The 24,771-nt window shown below is 45.1% G+C and overlaps 1 protein-coding gene across 20 annotated transcripts in view; it reads right to left on the bottom strand.

The window, feature by feature from the left end:
* The window catches only part of CCDC158 (coiled-coil domain containing 158), a 1,147,529-nt gene that overhangs the window by 1,098,200 nt on the left and 24,558 nt on the right, over positions 1–24,771 (bottom strand). For 10 of the 20 annotated variants that reach the window (XR_004536446.1, XR_004536447.1, XM_033914056.1 and 7 more), the window contains exons 1-2: positions 9,355–9,748; positions 8,777–8,818 (exon numbers count right to left, since the gene is read on the bottom strand). The exons of 4 other annotated variants lie outside the window; for them this stretch is intronic. Coding sequence is in view for 8 of the 16 variants with exons in the window: in XM_033914056.1 (XP_033769947.1) it covers positions 8,777–8,818; positions 9,355–9,528 (216 nt within the window). In the remaining 8 variants the exon portion in view is untranslated. Of the gene's footprint in view, positions 1–8,776; positions 8,819–9,051; positions 9,216–9,354; positions 9,749–24,771 lie in introns of those variants that run through there. 6 more of the 20 variants (XM_033914174.1, XM_033914182.1, XM_033914141.1 and 3 more) reach the window with 4 other exon arrangements.

Here is a 24,771-nt window from a genome sequence, read left to right as displayed (position 1 = left end):
TAGCTGTCTATCACATTGAGGACAGCGGAATTGAATCAGGAGTTAAGTTATTACATCATCAGCATATGCTGATAATTTAACCTCCACATTTTCATGGACAAATCCTTTGATGGAGTCATTTGCACGGATAGCAGTCAACAGCGGTTCTAGGGCTAAGTTGAACAACAGTGGCGAAAGTGGGCATCCCTGCCATGTTCCTCTCGATGGTCGAAAAGAAGCAGAAAGATGTCCATTGATGCAAATTTTAGTAGTGGGGGCATAGTATAAGACTTTAATCATTTGTATAAATTGAGTGGGGATTAAAAATTAAATCTAATATTGATTCTACAACACTTCAAGGATATATTTAAAAAATCACAATTTTAGGTTGTCAACAGTAGAACTTTCCATAAATAAGACACTTAAGAGACTGTTTAGTTTTACTACATAGGATTTAAAGAACATTTCAGACAACTGTTTTGAGGGCTGCAATGGAGGATTTGGGAAGCAGCACACGGCCCTGGGGCCACGTGCTGAATGTCATTGCTTTAAAGCACAGAAGCTAGTTGGGAAATATTTTAAGGGCATAAGCAACCTGGCCAGCAAATAGGATTTTTATAGCCCCACGAATCTAATTTCAAAGGCTTTAAATGGGAAAATTCCAATATTGCTTATGAGGGGGTGCTAAAAAGTTCTCAGCCCAACCAATCAACTTCCTAAATTCTGAACGTTATTTTGCCACAGTAGCTGAGGAGTGTTTTCTTATTTCGTTAAGTGCCAAGGGGGGGGTGCTAAAAAGTTCTCAGCCCAACCAATCAACTTCCTAAATTCTGAACGTTATTTTGCCACAGTAGCTGAGGAGTGTTTTCTTATTTCGTTAAGTGCCAAGGGGGGGGTGCTAAAAAGTTCTCAGCCCAACCAATCAACTTTCTAAATTCTCAACGTTATTTTGCCACAGTAGCTGAAGAGTTATCTTATTTTGTTAAGCGCCAATTTGCACAAACAAAATTCTATGTTTTTTACATCGTTTCAGATCATTGATTGAACCATATCCATGTCATTCTCTTCTTGGTTGGGCAGAGAACTTTTCAGCATCCCCTCATACTGCTGAAAAGATCAATTCTTCCTCACAGAATTTGCACCAGTTCTCAAAAGGGAATACTATATATGTCCTCCTTGAAAACTATCAAAGAAAAAGTTAGAGAGAAAACTTTCCCTCCTTTCAGAGAACATATTTTTGCTAGCAAAACCTGTGTGAGTTTCTATCCCCTCCAGCCTAACCCTGTGTGACAGTCACCGGGAGGAGGAGGGGGGGGGAGATTATGGCATACACAAGCAAACTAGGTACATGGAAACACTCTACTTTTATGTAGTACACACATAGACATTCCTAGGATAGAGTGTGGCGCAGTGGTTAAAGCTACAGCCTCAGCACTCTGAGGTTGTGAGTTCAAACCCACGCTGCTCCCTGTAATCCCCCCCATTGCCCCAGGTACATTAGATAGATTGTGAGCCCGCCGGGACAGAGAGGGAAAACTGCTTGAGTACCTGAATAAATGCATGTAAACCGTTCTGAGCTCCCCTGGGAGAACGGTATAGAAAATTGAATAAATAAAATAAAAATATAACAATAGTGCTGCCCAATTCACCGATTCAAATCAATTCACCAATTCACTTTCAAAAATATCACATTCACTGATTCAGTGACCAACAGTGCCCCCCTCCCTCCCCCCAGTGAGACCTGACGTACCTCCAGACCTCCTAAAGCAGCAGCGCTGGTGGCCGGCCAGTAAACAGTACTCTGAACAGGCTGCTCATTACCTGCCTCTCCGGGGCCTTCCCTCTGCTGGGTCACTAATGACACAGCAGAGGAAAGTCTTGGAGGGTAGGCCTCGAACAGCTTGCTCACAGCGTTGCCTCTGCCAGCTGGCCAATGCCACAGCTGGTGCTGCTTTAGGAGGCCCAAAGGTATATCAGATCTAACGGGGGGGGGGAGGGGGTTGGTCAGGAAGTGCTGCACAGGGACAAGGAGGGATGAAAAGCTGCAGCACATGGGAGGGGAAGAAGAATTGTTGGACATGGGATGGAAGAGAAGGAGAGATGCAACAATGAGGTAGAAAGGGGTGATAGGGATAAATCCTGCATATGGTGGAGGAGAGGGAGACATGCATGGAGAAGAGATAGAGATGTTGGGACATAGGGTGGAGAGCAGGGAAGATGGTGCATGGGGAGAAATAAATGTTGCACATGATAATGGAGGGGAGGAAGGGCACAAGGCATGGAGGGAGAGAGAGAGAAAGATGGTAGACAGTGAGAAAGAAAACAGAAATGTTGGATATGGCAGTGGAAGGGAAGGTACAGAGATGGAAGATAGATAGTGAGCATGGATTAAGAAGAAAACATGAAATGGGCAGGAGACCCTGCAAAGCGAGTTAACAGAAGTCAAACAGAAACTAGAGCCTGGGACCAACATGATTTGAATAATAAAATGACCAGACAACAAAAAGTACAAAAATAATTTTATTTTCTGTTTTGTGATTACAATATGTCAGATTTGAAATGTGTATCTTGCCAGCACAGGCGTTAGGACAGCAAGCATGAGCTAGGTCCTAACAGAGAGAAAGTATTTTTTTATTTATACTACAGCGCCGGCATGGATTCGGAGAGGGCAAAGTGGAATGGAGTGGGTGAAGAGGCTACAAAATAAACCTACCAGGATGTTTAAAAAAAAAACCCAAAACCAAACACCTGATTGGGCGGGAAAAGTAAATCGAATTTAAAAAAATATATATATATATATCGATTCAATAGGCCAAATCTAATGAAATTAAAAATGTTTTTCCTGGAATTGGGCAGCACTAGAGCAGTGTTTCTCAACCTTTTCAAGCCAAGTACCACCTAAGCCTAACAAATACCAACCGAGTACCCCCAACCAAACTCCGCCCCAAACTTGCCCAAACTCTGCCCCAGACTCCACCCCCATATTAATAAGAAGAAGAACATAAGAACATAAAAATAGTCCTACTGGGTCAGACCAATGGTCCATCAAGCCCAGTAGCCTGTTCTCACGGTCACCAGTACCTGGCCAAAACACAAGGAGTAGCAATATTCCATGCTACCGATACAGGGAAAGCAGTGGCTTCCCCCATGTCTTTCTCAATAACAGAATATGCTCCAGGAACCCGTCCAAATCTTTCTTAAAACCAGCTACGCTATCCACTCTTACCACATCCTCTGGCAACACATTCCAGAGCTTAACTATTCTCTGAGGGAAATACTAATTGTAATGCACGCTGCCAGCCCATGACCCTTCCCCCCAGTGATTGGCTGGTCGACCTTCTCTCAGACGTCAGAATTGACATCGGGGGGAGGGGGGGGTGGAAGGGTTATGGACTGGCAGCGTGCAATCACTGCACACGCCTGGCCCTTATGAAGTTGCAGCAGCAACCCAGCAATCGCCCCGGAAAACTCCCAAGCCATAACCACTGTTGCCAGAGCCCCCCCACCATGGCCTGGCCAAGCACTCATCAATGCGCAGCACTACTCTTACTCTACCTGCTCACCACTAGATGCTGCAATGCAGACCACTCTAACACATCCCCCATCCCCATTCACATCTCCCTACACCGCTCAGTAAAACCCAAATCCCCTACTTACACTCTCCACACTACTCAAAACCACCCAAACTCCAATCCGCCCCCTACCCACCCGCTCCCCCACAAACCAACCAAGCCTCGCCCAAAGAAACCAAGAACACTAAAAAAACTGGTGTACTCCTACCTCTCCCCAATTGACCATTCCAACCACCAGCCCCTACTTGGCGCATACCTAAATATCAGATCTATGCGAAATAAATCGATTCTGATCAAAGATTGACTGACGGAAACTAACCCCGACTTTGTCCTTCTCACGGAAACCTGGTTGCAATCAGACAAGGACATTATCATTAAAGACTGTCTACCCCCAGGATTCAAGATTCTCTCACTAGCCAGAACATGGGGAAGAGGAGGTGGATTAGCAATAATCTTCCGAGACCGGCTAAACTGTACCATTCTCAACACAATATCCTCGCCTAACGCAGAAATTCTAACCATCTCTCTAACCCCAAAATCACTACCCGCCTCACTAACTATCACTCTATTTTATATCCCTCCAAAAAAATGGACCCTGGCCAAAGAGGTCTTCGAGGAATCCCTACTAACCAACTCTTTAACAAGCCCTTATAACCTACTATGCGGGGATATTAACATCCATCTGGAGCAAACTGACCAACCAGAAATCTCGAACTTTTGGTCACTTCTCACCCAACTAGGCTATGCCAAACAACCCCCTATCAAAACCCACCAAAGGGGTCACCAGCTAGACCTGGTAACTTTCTCCTCCAAGGAACAAGCCAATCCCATATTCTATTGGAAACAAGGCAGCTGGTCAGACTCTCTCTGGTCGGATCACTGTCTATGCACCTTCTCAATAGGATGCCAACATAATCCCCCCAAAAACAGCAAAACTAGAATCATCCAAACCCATACTACCAGAGGAAAGATTGACCCAGTGGATTTTTGGTCTCGGTTCGAACTAACCACCAATCAATCCGAAGAAACGGAGCAACTCATGACCTCCTGGATCAAGGATAGTACCAACATACTAAATGAGATCGCCCCCATTAAGACCCGCAGAATAAGAACTTCAAACCAAGAAGGCTGGTTCGATTCAGAACTGCTACTACTAAAGAAGGAAGTCAGAAAAGCAGAAAGACTATGGCATAAATCAGGAACCCAAGAACACAGACTGGCCTGGAGAATAAAACTAAAAAACTACAAAAACCTCACCAACGAAAAAAGAAAAAATTTTTACTCTCACAAAATCGGTAACATTAAAAACAACAGTAGTAACCTCTTTAAATTGGTCAATGACCTATACAATATCGAAACCATCACAAACATCCATGAAGAATCCACTCTAACCGCCAATTCCCTTGCAGACTTCTTTAACACCAAGATTAAAAAATTAAGATCAACTTTACCTACCAGGACCAATCCCCTCGAACTGTTCCCCATTCTCCCAGACCCTGGTTTACCTAACCCAGACCCAGGATCCAAAACCGACCTTAGCTGGAAACAATTCTCAACAATAGACTGGCAAACCTTTAATACTTACTACAACAAATACACCCATTCCTTCTGCAAATTGGACACATGCCCACCAAACATCATGAAAACCGCCTCGAGCCTCTTCAAAGCAAACATGATGAGATAGGTTAACTCCCTACTGTCCACAGGAAACTTCCCGCCAGAGCAAGGCCACATTATGATTACCCCTATCATAAAAAACACAAAAGAATCACCAAATTCCCCATCAAACTACAGACCGATTGCAAGCATCCCCTTATTCACCAAAATAGCTGAAGGGATGGTACAAGCTGAGCTCTCCGCATACCTAGAGAAATTCAACATCCTAAGCGACAACCAATCTGGCTTCCGCGCGGATCACAGCACTGAAACCATCATAGCCGCCCTTCTTGACCGCTCTTTAGTCAAGGCTCTAGTGCCTTAATCATACAACTAGATTTGAGCAGTGCCTTTGACCTGGTCGACCACACCATTCTCCTGGAATGCCTGGCACACATTGGCATCTCCGATCAGGTCCTCAACTGGTTTCAGGGGTTCCTAAAAAATAGATCCTACAAGGTACTCAAGAATAACTCTTTCTCATATAGCTGGGACAACATCTGCGGTGTCCCGCAGGGCTCCCCCCTATCCCCCACTCTGTTCAATTTCTACCTGGCCTCCCTAGGTAACCTCCTACATACCCTCAAGCTGAAATTTTTCATCTACGCAGATGACATCACAATAGCCATCCCTCTAACCAGTTTTTCACCAGAATTATTCGAATACATCACAAACATCCTCAACCAGATTGAACTCTGGATGCTATCATTCAGACTGAAACTAAACCCTGATAAAACAAAATTTTTTCTAGCCACCCCCAAAGATAAAATCAGGGACACTACAATTCAACTGAAAGGAATGACTTTCCCCCTCGAACATACCTTAAAAATCTTGGGAGTCACGTTTGACAAAAATTTATCCCTAGAATATCACACCGACCTCATAGTCAAGAAATGCTTCTCGGCACTCTGGAAACTCCGCACTATAAAAAAATACTTCGATGACACCTCGTTCCGCCTTCTAGTGCAAGCCTCCATTCTAAGCATCCTAGACTACTGCAATATTATCTACCTAAACTCCACGAAGAAAATTACCAGGAGACTAAAAATGATCCAGAACACCGCCATTCGCCTCATCTATGGCCTAAAGAAATGGGAACATATCACCCCGTTCTACCACCAACTCCACTGGCTGCCTTTCGAATCCAGAGTGCTCTTCAAGTTTGCATGCTTCTGTTACAAATCGGTAAATGGCTATTCACCAAGATACATCAATCCCCACTTTAACCTCTACTGCTCCTACAAGAAATCCCGCAGAATTCAGCTGTTCGCCTTCCCTTCGCTAAAGCTGTGTCACCTCAAAAGATTCCTAGACAAAACTTTTGCCTTCCAAGCAGCCAAGCTGAACCCATGGCTAGCCCAAATGATACTGGAGGCCCCCACCTACCTCGGCTTTAGAAAACTACTCAAAACTCACCTATTCAGCAAATAAGACCCCTAACCGCCCCCTTCCGGTAATCGCCTGACCTTTGCCCGGCTCAGCTCCTCCTTCTTGATCACTTCTTTCCCCCCTCCTTCTTCATCACTTCTTTCCCCCCTCCTTCTTCATCTGCCAAACTCGGCTAATTATGTTTTAAACCTGATATATTGTTGTAAATCTGTATGTCAATGCGGATCCTAACCTAATTGATGTAAACCGTCTAGAACTCGTTGGGTATGGCGGTATATAAGAATAAAATTATTATTATTATTATTATTATTAAATGGAGGTGGCGGGCGGCGAGTGGGTGGCGAGCAGCAGTGGAGGGCGGGCAGGGGGCAGAATCAGTGGTAGTCAGCCCACATACCCCCAACAGGCGGTCCGCGTACCCCCCTGTTGGGGGTTACGCGGCCTTGCCGCCAATTTCCATCCACCGGTACTGCCGCCACCACTCAGGATCTCGTGTTCCTACCTTCCCCCCCCCCCCCCCCGCTACCGCAACAAACCTTTTTGGAGCTACACTCGCTCCTTCAGTCTTCAGCCTTCGGCGGTGCTCCTTGCGGTGGGCGGCGCACGAAGCGATTCAGGCACTGCACATAAGTGGCTGACCCAGAAGCCTTCTCTTTGACGTTAGAGTTTACGTCAGAGAGAAGGCTTCTGGGTCAGCCACACGCAGCGTGTGGGTTGCTGCTTGTGCCATCCATTGCGGGAGTGCTGCTGGGGGCTGAGGACCAAAGGAAGAGCGAGTGCAGTTCAGTCAATAAGGGGGACATGGTGTTTTGCGACCGTTCAGGGTTCAATAATAATTGACTTAGTACTACTAGAAACAGAGCTTAGTGTTACATTGCAGCTGAAGTAGTTTGCATATTTATATTACATACAGGTACTTCTTCTGTCATTAGTGGACTTTCAATCCAAGTTTTATATCTGGGGCAATGGAGGGATAAATGTCTTGCCCAAAGTCACAAGGAGCAACAGTGGAAATCAAACCTGGTTCTGCTGTGGTTTAAGTGCCTTTTGTGTTAGGGAGCATGACATGGTTCGATAATTTGACAAGAAATTCCACAGATTGTTTATTGAGTTGGATATGGTGGTGGAGAGGGAACTGAGGGACAGATTGAAAGGGATGCAAGGTGGGGGAATATTGGACATATAGTGATGGAGGGAGAGATGTGGAATGGTGCTGGAGAGGGGTGAAAAATGTTGCACATGATCTGGGGGATGAGAGAGAGGGAGAAATATTGGACTGGGAGGGGGGCTAGAAAGGAGGGAGGGGAGATGTCAGACCACTGGAAGGGGGAGGGGATGTATGTGAGAGAACTTAACCATAGTGACTAATCAGTACAAGCACTTTTTATGTATCTAATGTTGTATGAAAAGTTTAATTAGCATTCCCCCTCCCCCCTTTTTTAATAAGGAGTTTCAACGGATCATTTTGTGCTAAAAGAAAGTTCCTCTGCTTCTGAAGAAGGCACTCAGAGCAATGTGCAATGAAGAAGTTTATAAGCAACCTTTGCTAAGATTGGTTGTTTATAAAATAAATAGAAGAAATGGCATTACAATTAGTACTATTATTATGAGGGTGGGTCTGGGACGGAGTTTGAGCAGGTCTGGGTTGGAGCTTTGGCAGGGGTACTCAGTTGGTATTTGTTAGGCTTTAGGGAGCACTTTGATTGAAAAGGTTGAGAAACAATGCACTAGAGAATAGGCATAGGGGAACAGATTCAGCATTTAACACATTCTTAACCCAGTAATCTGGGTGACCCTCAATCCCACCCATTCTTACAGTACACAACAGCACATAACAATAAAAACACACAGCAAATTTTCATTTATACACACATTTTATAAAACATACACCTATTCTTACCAACACATAATTACATCTGCTTCAGAACTGGGATAAACATGTACTTCAGTCTTTCCTGAGGATAATTTTATACTGTAAAAGCACATATGCCAGCCTAGGTACCTTGTTATAAAATTACTCTAAAGGTGGGCAATTTTCAAAAGATTGATGACATAGCAACATAAAGTAGTTTATTTCCACTATAGACAACAATTATGCCCCAAGCCATACCAAAAATGTATTTTCAATTTTTTTTTTGTCCATACACACACTAATGGAGAATAAAGGCACTGTGTCTCACCTTTCTAACACCACCTGCCGTTTCTCGGTGGGCCAAAGGCCGCTGCAATAAGACAAAAGCATCTAGGCTCTTAGAATATTTTTAAAAAGAACCTTACATTTTACTTCCAAAATAAGATACTTCTATAAGACCAATGTTTGTGTAAATTTAAAAAAAAGACAGCCGAACAAGTAATATATTGGAAATTTAAGTAAACAAATAATTTGTCATTAGGAGAGCAACTACATAACAGTACAGACAGGCTTTAACTTTTTAGGTGGGGCGGAGGAACTTACGTCACAGAGAAAAACACAGTGACGTTATCCGATCACTGCTAAATATGGAATGCTGCCACTTCCCCGTGCGTCTGAGACACTACGCTACATTCTCTCACAATATAGTACAAAACAAGAATACTGTAATATTAAGATTTTCTACACAACTCGCAAAACTTTCAACCTGCATGACCAACGAGTGTGGGAGGTGCTCTGAGACAGCTCCCCCTATACAGTTTCACAGCACGTGTTCCTGACGAAAGCTTTGGAAGCTATAGCCAATGGGACAGAATAACGCCAATTAGAACAACAAAATGAACTCACCTGCTTCTGCCTGTTCTCGTGCACTGGGAAAAGGGCGCCAGGTTGCACTTCCTTTCCTTTCCCTGTTCTCCCCCTTAGTCCCTCAACCTCAAGGACTTTAGGGGAGACAGTTTCTTTTCCTGTTCTCCCCCTTAGTCCCTCAACTCGACGGACTTTAGGGGAGACAGTTTGCATTTAAAGGCGAGCGTGCGAGCCAGGCCGTTGAGTTCGGCCGACGGTTCTGTTGCCCTGGCGACGGGGCGCCGTGCCAACCCGATTCCAAGTTCGGAGCTAATGGCAGTGAACCGGCGCGCTCCTATCACGTCAGACTGGAGCTCGCTGGAGTACAGGGAAACGTAGGAAGCCAACCAGTTCTGTGGGTCTTTGAGCACCACCACCACATTAAACACCTCGTCTGTGTCCAGGAAAAAGTAATTTCAATTTGATTTAGCATTCTTAATACCCTATAATTGGAAAATTGGCTCCTATGAAGGAGCAGCGACAGGTTGGGAGAAGTTCAGAGATTCGTGCAACAAAGACAAAACTCAGTTCTGGTACGGTAACTGGACAAGTTTGGGATAGCAATGTTGATTTCAGAAATGTGAGAGAACGGTAGAAGAGCATTCACCAAACGTTGGGAGAGGGATCTTAAATTATATAGACAGTTATTCCAGTGCAATAGGAATGGAATGCTGAACCTTAGGGGTAATCTGCCCATTCTGGGGTGAGCATACTGCAGAAAGATGTTTCCATCTTCCCAGTCAATGTCAGACTGAACATCCTGGTCCAACTCTGTGTCATTGTCTGGTTAGGATGCATGCTGAGGGGAGATCCCCTGTGCCACTGCTTCCATCAAGCATAATGCAGATGTTGAGGACCTTCCGCAGTTCAAATAGGCATTCCACATAAAGCTCACAAAATCCAGGGTAAAGCCTTATACAGGGGCTCTTGAGAACCTGGCAGGGAACCCCTGCAGGTCCTCCTCATGCCACATCGGGAAAGAGGACCATGTGGCTGGCCAACTATTAAGCCTGGCCAAGCTAGGATGGAGCCAAATGGTTCATAGTCATTCGCACGTGAGACTTCACTGCGCCGACATTGCAGCGCAGACAATTCAGCACAAGACCCCAGCGCGCCGCCTAAAAAGTTGCTTTTAAAGAGCTCCGATGCAGGGTGTAAGTGGGGACCCCCCCCCCCCCAGTTTACATCATACTCTTCGCGCTGCCCCCAACAGCAGCGCGAATAGTATGAAGTAAAGTGGCACACCCCCGTCGGAGCTCTTTAAAAGTAACTTTTTCGGCAGCGCGCTGGGGTCTTGCGCCAAATTGTCTGCACTGCAATGTTGGCGCGCTGAAGTCTCGTGCGCTTTTGGCCCGTCACCGAGCCAAATAGTCTGCACTCAAGCTCGTAATAAATCAGGGATGCAAACAGCTATGCAGGGGACAGCCCTTGAGCTCCAAGAAATACAAAAGCAGGCTAGCTAGCTAGGTGCCCCTGAGGGTTGATTCTGCTAGCAGCAGACTTCCCCAGGCAGAGGTCCCAACAAGTGAGAACCACAGGGTACTGAGCCTCCAACCGAACACTGAGACAATAACAAAACCATAGAGCAGAAACACTTCTGAGCAACTTGTTTTCAGAAAAAAAACTGAGGGGGAAGGAGCTGCTGCCTGGGAAGGAGGCGGAATTCAAAGATGATTGACAGGATTGTGCAAGCAACTTTCAGGTTCAGATCCATTACCCTAGCTTTCAGGACTACTAAAAACATTGCATTAGAATGCAATATGCAACTGATAATTCCTAATGCCTAATTTATGCTGTTGAGAAATCTTATTCCATTGTTGACAAAAAAAATTCAGGTAGCCTGCTGAATGAATTGTGTATAGCTTTGGGATTAAATGAATTTAGTCAGCATGAAATAATTTTTATAGGAAGTAGTGCTGTGTCATAGTAACACAGTGAATGACAGCAGATAAAGACTTGAACAGGCTATCCAGTCTGCCCAATATTTACACGCATTATAAATTCATAATTACATTAAATTGGTTTTTTTCTTAGTTCTTTATGGGCCAGTAACCATAAAGTCCTTAGGTTCCAGCTACTGGAGTTGCCGTCCAAGCTCACTTCAGCCTATCCAAACCATCTCTTTGTTTGCGAGAAATAGATTGTCGAGTCTGCCCATCACCATCCTGATGTTCCAAAATACTGTCAAACTTAAGTCTGCCCAGTACCAGCCTTAGTTCATCAATTTATACAATTAATTTTCTAATTAGAGATCCTCTGTGTTCATCTCATGCTTTTTAAAATCCTGTCTCAATTTTCCTCTCCACCACCTCCCTCTAGAGCAGTGTTTTTCAACCTTTTTACACCCGTGGACCGGCAGAAATAAAAGAATTATTTTGTGGTCCGGCAAACTACTAGGACTAAAAATTTAAAAACCCGTTTCCGCCCCATCTCCGCAAGCTCGGTCACCTCAGTAACTATAGAAAAATAGACAAATATAGTGCTAAATATAGACAGCAGATATAAATTCTCAAAACTGACAAGTTTTGATCACTAAATTGAAAATAAAATCATTTTTCCTACCTTTGCTGTCTGGTGATTTCATGAGTCTCCTTCTGTCTGTGTATCCTTTCTTTCATTTCTTTCTGCACTCAGGCCCAAGAATTGCCCTTTCTATTCCCTCCCTCTTTCCTTCCTATGTCCTTAGTGCCCCCGGTGCCTCCTTCCCATGTCCTTAGTGCCCCTTCCTGTCTTTAGTGCCCCCAGTGCCTCCTTCCCATGTCTTTAGTGCCCCCAGTGCCTCCTTCCCATGTCTTTAGTGCCCCCAGTGCCTCCTTTCCATGTCCTTAGTGCCCCTAACTGCCTTTAGTGCCCCCAGTGCTTCCTTTCTATCTCTTTAGTGCCCCCAGTGCCTCCTTCCTATCTCTTTAGTGCCCCCAGTGCCTCCTTCCTATGTCCCTCTCACTGCCTTCCACACTTTGTCCCACCCCCACCCCCGAAGCCAGCTTGCCTGCCTGTCTACCTCTCTCCCTCCCTCCCTGGCCAAAGCTAGCCTGCTTGTCTGCCTACCTCCTTCCCTCCCTGCTGCACAAAAAAAAAAAGCCTCCCTCCTTCTTTTCCCCTGCTCTTACTGCCCTGCTGCTGCTGCTAAAGCCAACAGGAAGTCTTCTTTCCGACATCAATTTTGACATCGGAGAGGACGTTCTGGGCCAGCCAGGCAGCAGCAGGGCGGTAAGAGCAGGGGACCGGGGGAAAGGAAGGAGGGAGGCTTTTTTTTCTTTTGCATGACAGGTAGGGACAGGAAATGATCGCCTGTCCCGTTGTCCCCGAGCACAGCTTCGGGACGCTGTCCCGAAGCTGTGTGTGGGGACAACGGGACAGGAAGTCTGAAAACGGTCACCTTAATCTTGCCAGCCCTGCGCGGACCAGCAGAAATTTCCTGCGGACCAGCGGTTGAAGAACAGTGCTCTAGAGCAGTGGTTCACAACCCTGTCCTGGAGGACCACCAGGCCAATCATGTTTTTAGGATAGCCCTAATGAATATGCATGGAGCAGATTTGCATGCCTCTCACTTCCATTATATGCAAATCTCCTTCATGCATATTCATTAGGGCTAGCCTGAAAACCCGATTGGCCTGGTGGTCCTCCAGGACAAGGTTGGGAACCAGTGCTCTAGAGGGCATCCACCACCCTCTCCTTAAAAAATAATTTCCTAACATTACTCCTAAGTCTACCACCCCACAATCTCACTTTATGTTCTCTAGTTTTACTATTTTTTCTTTCTTTGGAAAAGATTTGGTTTTATGTTAATACCTTTCAAGTATTTAAATGTCTGTATCACAGTGGTTCCCAACCCTGTCCTGGAGGAACACCAGGCCAATTGGGTTTTCAGGCTAGCCCTAATGAATATGCATGAAGCAAATTTGCATGCCTATCACTTCCATCATATGCAAATCTCTCTCATGCATATTCATTAGGGCTAGCCTGAAAACCCGATTGGCCTGGTGTTCCTCCAGGACAGGGTTGGGAATCACTGCTGTATCATATCTTCCTGTCCCTCCTCTCTTCAAGAATACATGTGAGTTCATTTATAGCTGACCTGGACATCCTACAAAGTGAAGCTACATGTTACTTGGGCTTTTTGCTGCCAACTTTGGTCATGTTGAAAACAAAGCTTAACTGAAGTTGATACAGACCTAAAATAAGGGGTCATTATTTTGGTTTCAAAAATTTGATCTTCTTGAATTATCACAATTTCTTCATATTAAGGCACTGTTTTGAAGTATAACACAAGTTTGCCTTCAAGTGATCCCGTTTGAAAGGCTTGTCAGCATGAGTGGGCAAATTATGATTTCTAGAAGATATAGACCGGGGTCCCCAAAGTCCCTCCTTGAGGGCCGCAATCCAGTTGGGTTTTCAGGATTTCCCCAATGAATATGCATTGAAAGCAGTGCATGCACATAGATCTCATGCATATTCATTAGGGAAATCCTGAAAACCCGACTGGATTGCGGCCCTCAAGGAGGGACTTTGGGGACCCCTGATATAGACTGACAAACATTTTGAAATGCAAGTGCTCCATTGTGATAGGAAACTAGTTAAAGCATTAGCAGGTGAATATATGCCTTATGACTGATTATATTGACTAGAGTTGAGTTCAGTGAGAATGACCTGATTTTGAAGTTAACAAGAAGTGAATTTTTTTTCAATACAATTGCTAGAATTAATTGTATATAGTGTTGAAGCAACTGTTTATACATAGCAATCATAAAGCAACTACAAGTAATATTACTTTTCACAGTAATTTATTACTTTTATTAAACAATGTAATTAGTAACTTTAATATATTACTTTTTCCCTACAGAAACAAGTAACTTTGCAAAAATAATAAATTAAAGTAACTTACCCAGCATTGTATTTATGGGAATAGATTGTTAGATCTACCACACTAAGACAATTCACCTTATTTTAACAAGCTTCTTTGTATCTCTATATATAAAACCCTAAGCGCGCATGCGCTGTTGAAAGATCGTGAGTCCTGGTGGCGTGAGGTGTGCTTATGTGCCAGTCCTTGGTGCCTGTGCTAGCTGGAGGAGCGTGAGTGTGCAGAATACGCCAGCGGTCTTCCCTCCCGCTGCCGCTCCTCTTCAAAGCGGCCTGCTGAGGTTCGCCAGCCGCTGTAGCGAACCTCGCAGGCCGCTCTCCACCTTCCCGACATGGTGCTGAAGAAGGAGCCGGGATTGCCGCTGCCGCCACACTCGTGCATCTTCCTGCAGCCCCGCCCACCGCCATTAAGCAGGAGAACCTGGTCAACAGCGAGCAATACCGGGGCAGGAGGCCGGGCCTGCTGCACGGGGGGCTTGGCAGTAACGGCAACCACAGCCTGATGCACGATCTGGGCCGAGAAGACAAGCTCCAGTTGGAGGGCTGAAGGGAGGGTAAGAATGGGAGGGGGGTTGGAAATGGAAGGGGGCCACGGAGTAGGCAGGCAGTGCACAACAGGGGACCAGAGGGAAAGGGGGCTGCTTTGGGGGGAGGGGGGCAGACAGCAATCATCAGGGGGAAACAGAAGGGGGCCACGGAGCACGCAGGCATGGCAGAACCAGGGGAGAGGGAAAGGGGGCTGCTTTGGGGGAGGGGTGTGCTGGGGGCAGACAGCAATCATCGGGGGGGGAACAGAAGAGGGCTACGGAGCACGCAGGCATGGCACAACAAGGGGAGAGGGAAAGGGGGCTACTGAGGGGGAGGGGGAGGGGTGTGCTGGGGGGCACAAAACAATCATGCTTTGCTCTAGGAGGGAGGGGAGACAGAAGGGGGCCACGGAGAGACAGGCAGGCATGGTGCAGCAGAGAAATACAGGTAGGCAGGAGGCCAGGGAGAGACACAGACAGAATGAATGACAGACAGACAGCATCTAAGGAAAGAGAGACAAAGAAAAAAACCCAGACAGACATCTGCTCTAGCACCCGTTAATGTAACGGGCTTAAAGACTAGTATATATATATATATATATATATATATATATACACATATAGACATACACATACACCCCCTCTAATTTTAGGAAACCGAACATCTTATCTCAACTTTTGTTTTCTCTTGGAACCAGTATTATTTACAGTATGATTACCTAAAACTTAACATATGTATTTTCACAATTTCATATTCCTCACAGATTGGGAATATAGCTTCTTAACATCTGCAAATATAGATTATTTATTTTATTTCTTCCATTTATGCGTAGCACATACCTATACAAGCTCTAGGCAACATTACAGAGGAAGGAGTTAGAAGAGGGCAGGGAGGACTATGGAGGACAGGAAGGAGTGGAGAGGAGAGAAATATGTAGAATATTTCATAGAACTTCCTAACTTTACATTAGGAGTACCATCTATATAAATGATATCTAAATGAATTAAAGTAATATGTAAAAAGGAATAGAAGGGAGGAACCGTTAAACAATAGAATTCAGTTAATAAAATAAAAAGAATAGGGATAAAAAAAATGGAATAAAATTTAAAATAATTCATAAACTTGAAGAAAAAATTGAAAACCAAAATCAAATAAGTCTGGCAGAAGTCCAATTTCCTGAAGTAGCTCTGTTGCCTCAGCATATTTTAAATAATCCCAACGGCAAAAGTTCAGATATCAGCTCAGGCTTTCCAGCTGCTGCAGCCCCAACTCTTCACTTCCAGGCAGAAGATGCACAGAGATAGAATAATCCAGCGCCGGGCCGCACTGCTCTCGGTGGGCGGCAGATGCTCATGGGCAGCTCTTGAAGAATACATCACTCTGCCTCCATCGGACAACCGGAAGGAGGAGTCCACGGCATGTTTCCACTCCATGGATCCAGAGATACCATCAGCCCCTCCCCAATGAGAGAGCAGACGCCGCCCCATCCTAGGCAACCACCAGCAGCAATCAACCATGCCTTCACTGGTCCCACCTCCAGCAACGATCTCCCCGCAGCGATCTCCAGTCACCAAACGCAGGTAAGAAGGGCCTCTGCTGAAAATGAACCATTCCAGGCCTTTAGGTTAGTAGACAATTATGCTGTGATTCTATAACTATCAAACTCCTCCTATCCAAGATGTTTTCTGACTTGCCCAAATGAAAATTAAAAGAAAAAAGTACAGAACCCTGTAAAACTCTGAATAAGGTAGATGAAAGGAACAAAATAAAGTAGAAACCAACAAAATAAAACTTAAAAATATAAGAGAGACACTGAAGCCCAGGTCTTACTCAGGCAACATTCTAGAACAAATCTGGTAGAAATTATCAGGACCTTTTTGTGAGGGGAAGGGCATCACAGATATGCAGTGTTGTTCAAAGTAATAGGTCAAAATATTTAAGACAAAGTAAAATAAATGTATATTTTAATACTTAGGGCCCCCCCTTTCATCAAGCTGTATAATATTTATCCCAGGACAAGCATGCAGCCTATTCTCACATATGGGTGACGTCATCCATGGAGCCCGGATGCGGACAGCCTCGCAAGCATACTTGCTTGTAGAAAACTTCAGAAGTTGAGTGTCAGCCGCACTGCGCATGCGTGAGTGCCTTCCCGCCCAGCACAGGGCGAGTCTTCTCAGTTCTCAGTTTTCTCTCACCGCGGTTTGTTTTCTTTTTAGTTGTGAATCGCTATATTACTTTCTTTATTTCTATTTCTCAAAAAAAAAAAAAAAAAAAGACTTTATTTTATTTTTCTTAGTCGACTGACTGGCGGGGCAGGCCGCTCGGCCACAACCTGCGGACTTCGACTTCGCAGCGGCTATCTTTCCTCCTTTGTCCCGGCCAGTCCCGGCAAGAAGTGTAGCCAGTGCCAGCGTGCTTTTTCTCTCATGGACCCACACCACTGGTGCCTTAAGTGCCTCGGGCCTGACCATAGGCCTAAGTCGTGCGAGTGCTGTGCTACTCTTCAACCTCAAGCCCTTAAACGTTGTCGGGTTTTAGTGTAAAAACTCTTCAGGATGGACTCTTCAGTGACACCCTCGACCTTGAGTGCTGTCTCGGTCCCCCCCTTCCACGACTCCGACCTGGAGTCTCATTAGACCATCCTCGTTTGGATCGTCATCTTCCCCTGAGCTTCCCTCGGGTCAGATACCTAAGTAGAAGGTACCGGCGGTGGCCCTCAAGCTATCTAAGACCTCCAAGTTGAAGCACATATCCATTGCGACCTTGGAGCCTTTAGCCTCAGCAAGTGGTCCAGTTTCAGACTCGGATCCACAATTGCAGGCTTCTTTCCAGACCATGTTGGAGCAGCAATTTGTTTAGTTACTGAGCAAATATGGTTCTGCCTCGACTCTGCCTCCTGTAATCCAGCCTGGGCAACCAGCAGTCTCCCGCGAGGTCGAGTCCCTGCTTGTGCCTCGAGCTGAAGCTACACATTCTATGCAAGGAGCCAAGTATTTGCGAGTATCTGGTCTGTCATCTACACACTTTATGCAAGGAGCAGAGTCTTTGGGAGTGCTTCAAGATTCCTCAATCCAAACCACTGAGTTTCAATCTACAGCTCCTAGCTCTATTCATTCACCAGCAGCATTGCCTGTTTCCATACATAGGGCAAAGTTGCCTCGATCCTACTCGAGACCTGCTTCCAGACACTCATCGTCGATCGAGGCCTTCATCGAGGCGCAGGTCTTCTTCCAAAGAGCAGCCTTCCTTGTCTAGGCCTCATTCCAGACCTTCTAGCTCTTCGAGGCCTCCAACTTCTCGATCGAGGTCACTGCTTCCAGGCCTTGAGGAATCAACTGCTTCCATTGCCTCCTCCAAGTCTCCATATTCATTGGATTACCACTATTCCAGAGTCTTCGCCTTCGTTCTCCACTCGAGGCGCCTTGAGGTTATCAAGCCCTTCTCAAGGCACAGCCATGGCGGATCAGCTGTCTTTCTCTTCCTTCCTTCATTAGATGGCTGATGACCTGGACATTAAATTAGACGCTGGTTCTAAATACTCTAAGGAGTATCTAGAGGAAATGTGTCTGCCTCAACCTCCCGCAGAGGCACTTAAGCTCCCTTTTAACCGGCTTTTGTCTCAAACTTTCAAACGATGTCTGGAGACTCCTTATGCTATACCTCCAGTTCCAGGCAAGTTGGGCTCGAGGTATAGAACTCTACATTGCAAAGGGTTTGAGAATTCACAATTATCTCACCAATCCCTCCTTGTGGAGTCCTCTTTGAAAAGAACTCAACCTTCCAGGGTCTATGTAGCAATTCCTCCTGGAAGAGAGGGTAAGACCATGGACAAGTTTGGACGTCGTCTTTATCTGAATGCTATGATGTCCTCCAGAGTCCTTAACTACAATTTTGTCTTCACTACTTATATCAAGTTCCTCATTGATATTCTTCCAGGTTTTCTGAAAAACCTGGATCAACATAGGCATTTTGAGTTCTAAGAAGTCACTGCTACTCTGTCACAACTCAGATTACATCTTCTCCAGTCATCTCATGATGCCTTTGAACTGTCTGCTAGGGCCACTTCTTTCTCTGTAGTGATGCACCGCTTGGCCTGGCTTTGCACTATCAATATGGACCCTAATCTTCAGGACCATCTGGCTAACATTCCTTGTGAGGGCAATGACCTCTTTGATGAATCCATAGAGGCTGCCACTAAAAAATTGTCTGAACATGAAAAATCCTTTGCTTCTATTGTCAGACCAAAGCCAAAGCCAGCTCCTGTAAAATTTCACGCCCTCCTCCAGTTTTCCAGAGGCGTTATACTCCAAGGGCTGCTCCTTACACTCAAGCAGCTCCCAAGAAATCACAGCAGCAGAAGCAAAAGAAACCTCAGCCTTCTGCTGCACCTAAGGAGGGCTGCTCCTTACACTCAAGCAGCTCCCAAGAAATCACAGCAGCAGAAGCAAAAGAAACCTCAGCCTTCTGCTGCACCTAAGGCTGCGCAGCCTTTTTAACTGCTTAACACAGAGCATAACCTCCATCGTTCTCCCTCTGTCCTCCCTTCTGTCGCCATCATTTTTACCATCGATGGGAGACCATTACATCCGACCTCTGGGTGCTGTCAATAATCAGGGAAGGATACTCTCTTCCTTTCACTCAGGTTCCACCAGAGCTTCTTCCAAGAGAGTATCCTTCCAATCCATCCCAGACCGCTCTTCTTCTTCAGGAAGCTCAGGCTCTGCTTTGTCTCCATGCCATTGAAGAAGTTCCTCTGGAACAGCAGAGCAGGGGTTTTTACTCCCATTACTTCCTAGTTCCAAAGAAGATGGGCGATCTGTGACCCATTCTAGATCTCAGGGCTCTCAACAAATTTTTAGTCAAAGAAAAATTTTGCATGTTGTCCCTGGCGTCCCTTTACCCCCTTCTAGATCAGAATGATTGGTTATGTTCTCTAGATCTCAAGAAGGCTTATACTCACATCCCCATTCATCCGGCTTCCCGTCAGTACCTCAGATTTCGGGTGGGGAATCTGCATTACCAATACAGAGTGCTACCCTTTGGCCTGGCTTCATCTCCCACAGTGTTCTCCAAGTGCCTGGTGGTAGTAGCAGCAGCTCTAAGGAACCATGGTCTTCAAGTGTTTACCTACCCAGACGACTGGCTCATCAAAGATTCAACATCTCAAGGGGTTAGTGTAGCGACCCAATGGACTACATGGTTCCTACAAAGCTTGGGATTCGAAATCAACTTCCCCAAATCCCAGCTTCAGCCCTCTCAGAATCTACATATCATCAGAGCTGTTCTGGACACTATCCAACTCAGAGCATTCCTTCCTTAACAACGTCTGGATGCTCTTCTTCAACTCTGTCACATAGTGTCTTCCTGCTCTTCAATCTCAGCGAGACACATGATGGTCCTCCTAGGAAACATGGCATCCACAGTACACATGACTCCTTTTGCTAGACTTCACCTCAGAATTCCTCAGTGGACCCTGGCATCTCAGTGGATGCAGGCTTGCGAACCACTCTCGACACATTACAGTCACTCCTTCATTGAGACAGTCTCTCCACTGGTGGATGCTCTCTTCCAATCTCTCCGGAGGCTTGCTGTTTCAAATGCCCCCTCATCAGAAGGTCCTTATGACAGATTCCTCGACCTGCACTTGGGGGACTCATCTCGATGGTCTCTGTACTCAAGGCCACTGAACCAGCACGGATCGTCAGTGTCACATCAATCTGTTGGAACTCAGAGCAATATTCAATGTTCTCAAAGCTTTTCAACATCTTCTTCATGACCAGGTAGTCCTCATTTGGATGGACAACCAAGTCGCCATGTACTATGTCAACAAGCAGGGAGGGACGGGATCCCTCTCCCTTTATCAAGAAGCTCTGAAAATTTTGGACTGGGCAATCCTCCACAACACCTTCCTGAAAAGCTGTCTACATCCAAGGGGCAAAAAAACTTTGGCGGACAAACTGAGTCGTCTTCTGCAACTTCACAAATGGACACTCAATTCCTCGCTTCTTCATCACATTTTTTCGCAGTGGGGAACTCCTCAGATAGATCTCTTTGCATCTCCCCAGAATCATAAACTGCCTCAGTTCTGCTCCAGGATATATTCTCCTCATCGCTTCGAGGCTGATGCTTTTCTACTGGAATTGACGAATCTCTTCCTGTATGCATTCACTCCATTCCCTCTTATTCTCAAGACTCTTGTCAAGTTGAAGAACGACCATGCCACCATGATTCTGATAGCTCCTCGGTAGCCGAGACAACCTTGGTACTCCCTTCTACTTAAACGCAGCAGCAGGGAGCCATACCTTCTACCAGTTTTTCTGTCTCTGCTTACACAGAGTCAAGGATCTCTACTTCATCCCAACATGCAGTCTCTGCACCCGACAGCTTGGTACCTCTCAACATAACTCCTCTTCAGTTTTCTCAACCTGTAAGAGACATGTTAGAGGCTTCTAGAAAGCCTGCCACTATACAATGCTACCACCAAAAATGGACTAGATTTTCTACGTGGTGCATCTCTCATGATAAGGAGACTCAAGATTCCTCCTTATCTTCTGTTCTGGATTATCTTTTGCACTTATCAACCTCTGGCCTCAAGTCTACATCGATCTGAGTCCATCTTAGTGCAATTGCTGCTTTCAACCAGCCTATTGAAGGGAAACCCCTCTCGCTCATCCGGTGGTTTCAAAATTTATGAAAGGGCTTTTCAATGTCAAACCTGCTCTCAAACCGCCTCCAGTGGTTTGAGGTCTCAATGTTGTTCTTGGTCAGTTAATGAAGCCTCCATTTTAACCAATGTCTATGGCTCATCTGAAGTATCTCATTTGGAAAGTAGTATTTTTCATTGCCCTCACATCTGCTCAAAGAGTCAGTGAGCTGCAAGCATTAGTTGCTGATCCACCTTTCATAGTTTTCCATCATGATAAGATGGTCCTCCATACTCCTCCTAAATTCTTACCTTAATTTTTTTTCAGAATTTCATCTCAACCAATCTATTGTACTTCCAGTGTTTTTTCCTAGACCTCATTCTCATCCTGGAGAATCTGCTCTTCATACTCTAGACTGTAAACATGCTTTGGCCTTCTACTTGGAATACACCAAACCACATAGAACTGCTCCTCAACTTTTTGTCTCCTTCAATCCAAACAAGTAGGGACATCCAATCTCTTAACGTACCATCTCCAACTGGATGGCTGCTTGTATCTCTTTCTGCTATGCCCAGGCTGGACTGCATCTACATAGTCGAGTCACAGCCCAAAAAGTCAGAGCCATGGCAGCTTCAGTAGCTTTCCTCAGATCCACTCCTATTGAGGAAATTTGTAAAGCTGCCACTTGGTCCTTGGTTCATATTTTCACTTCTCATTATTGTCTGGATGTTTTCTCCAGACGGGATGGCCATATTCGTCAGAGAGTATTACAAAATTTATTCTCCTATGTTACCAATGCTCCCACCATCCCATTCTGGTTAGCTTGGAGGTCACACATATGTGAGAATAGGTTGCCTGATTGTCCTGGGATAAAGAACAGTTACTTACCATAACAGTTGTTATCCAGGAACAGCAGGCAGCTATTCTCACAACCCACCCACTTCCCCTGGTTGGCTTCTCTGTTAGCTATCTGAACTGAGGAGACTCGCCCTGTGCTGGGCAGTAAGGCACTTGCGCATGCACGGTGCAGCTGACTTGAAACTTCTGAAGTTTGCAAATATTTTTGCAAGGCTGTCCACATCCGGGCTCCGTGGATGACGTCACCCATATGTGAGAATAGCTGCCTGCTGTCCCTGGATAACAACTGTTACAGTAAGTAACTGTGCTTGCCAGTTTTATTGGAACATGAGCCCCTCTAGATGAGTTCTGTAAGGATTTCAGTGATAACCTTAAATGACTCAATTATATCTTGAGAGTATGCAGCTTATTCTATTGTACTATAGTATTATTATCATGGTTTATTTGTACACTTTTGTATTTGAAAAATTTCAATAAAATGTTGTAAAAAAACAAATATTAATCAGTTATCGCTAGGAAATTTGGCACTTTAATCTCTTTCAACAAAAAATGGTCCAGATTACAATCTTATATACAAAATTTATCTAAGTATAATTTTTCATGACTCCAACAGAGCAATAAAATATATAATGTATCACAAAAGTCAAATCTCCACTCCTATGAAGAAACATAGAGTATGATGGCAGAAATGGGTCGGCGGCCCAACAAGTCTGCCCACTCAAGAACCGTCCCTCGCCAAGTCTGGCCTTCTCAACAAATCTGCTCACTCAAGAGTCCTCCCTCCCATGAAAATCCATCTTATAAGCATAACTCTGTAGCACCCCCAGCAAAAGACAAGATGTGATGGTTGTAAAGATTGCAACACAAACAATATTAGCAACTCACTTCTTAGCATTGCAACAGAATGTTAAACAAAACAAACAAAAAAAACTATACAAAAAAAAAAGATTACCACTGAAAAATAGCTGGAAAGCGATGACCACAAATGCTCGCAGTCTAAGCAATAAAGTTCATGATCTGCAAGCCCTGATGTTAGAGGGAGACCTGGATATTGTTGCTATCACAGAGACATGGTTCAGTGAATCCCATGGATGGGATGCAAACATACCGGGATATAATCTCTTTAGAAAGGACAGAGATGGTCAAAAAGCTGGAGGAGTAGCTCTCTATGTAAAGATCGATATCCAAGCGACTGAAATGTAAGGTTCACCTCTATCTCCTATCCTCTTTAACATCTATATGTCCTCCCTAAAACTCCTCCAGCTATCCTCCCTTGAAACAATTTACACCTATGCTGACGACATCCTTGTCCTTCTGGAGACAGACTCGAACCTCAATGACCTCTCAGAGAACATATCCTCCTGTATCTCGAACCTGCAATCTTGGGCCCACACCGTCCAAATGAAATTGAATGAATCCAAGACAAAACTTCTTTGGCTTGGCCAAAAATTAGCTCAGCTACCCACCTCAATCCCACTGTCCTCCGGCTTCACCCTGCAGCTCGAATTCTCCAGCAAGGTCCTGGGCGTCATCATTGACTCTACACTGTCCTTCAACGACCACCTCAACTCCCTGGTAAAAAAATGCTACTTCAGCCTTCATATGCTGAGGACAGTAAGATCCTGTTTCCATCAAAAACATTTTGCCGTTCTCGTCCAATCCATCATCCTCTCCAGACTGGACTATTGCAATTCCATCTTCATCTGCCTAACGAAGAAAAACCTCCACAGACTCCAACGGATTCAAAATGCCGCGACCAAGCTTATCTTTGCAAAAAGTAAATTCGATCACGTCTCACCACTCCTCTCCAAGCTTCACTGGCTTCCGATAATTTCCAGAGTCCACTTCAAATGCATCTGCCTAACTTTCAAGATCCTCCACGGCATCCTTCCTTCATTAATCCCACTGTCCTGGAATTCCTCGAATCTTAGTACCACCAGACCTACTCAAAAATCAAAACTATCCTTCCCCTCATTAAAAGGCATTTCCCACCCAGGAAAACTGGGGACTTCCCTCCTCTTCAGATTCACCGAGCTCTGGAATAGCCTTACCTCCCCTCTTCGGAACCTGAGTGCTCTCCAACCCTTCCGCAAACATCTTAAAACCTGGCTTTTCTCAAAAACTTAATCACTCCCCCCTCATCTGACATCCTAGCTCTTTAACATTCTTCTTTCCTCTGATCTTCATCTAACCCCTTTCCTTGTAGTTCCTCTCTCTTCACAATTCCCTGTAAACCGTGCCGAGCTCTATGACCATGGAGATGGTGCGGTATACAAACCTAAGATTTAGTTTAGTTTAGTTTAGTAAGGGACCTGGGGAGAGGAAGAAGTGATATGGATCGCTTTGAAAAGAGAAGATTCTATCTACCTGGGTGTAGTCTAAAGACCTCCGACTCAATCACAGCAAATTGATAAAGATATGACTGTGGATATCCAAAAGTTAGGAAAGAAAGAGGTGCTGCTGTTGGGAGATTTCAACCTGCCGGATGCGGACTGGAAAGTTCCATTTGCGGAATCGGAAA

This window comes from Geotrypetes seraphini, chromosome 1 (genome assembly GCF_902459505.1).
Source record: "Geotrypetes seraphini chromosome 1, aGeoSer1.1, whole genome shotgun sequence".
Classification (NCBI taxonomy): Eukaryota; Metazoa; Chordata; class Amphibia; order Gymnophiona; family Dermophiidae; genus Geotrypetes; species Geotrypetes seraphini.
This window is presented reverse-complemented; position numbering and strand designations above follow the sequence as displayed.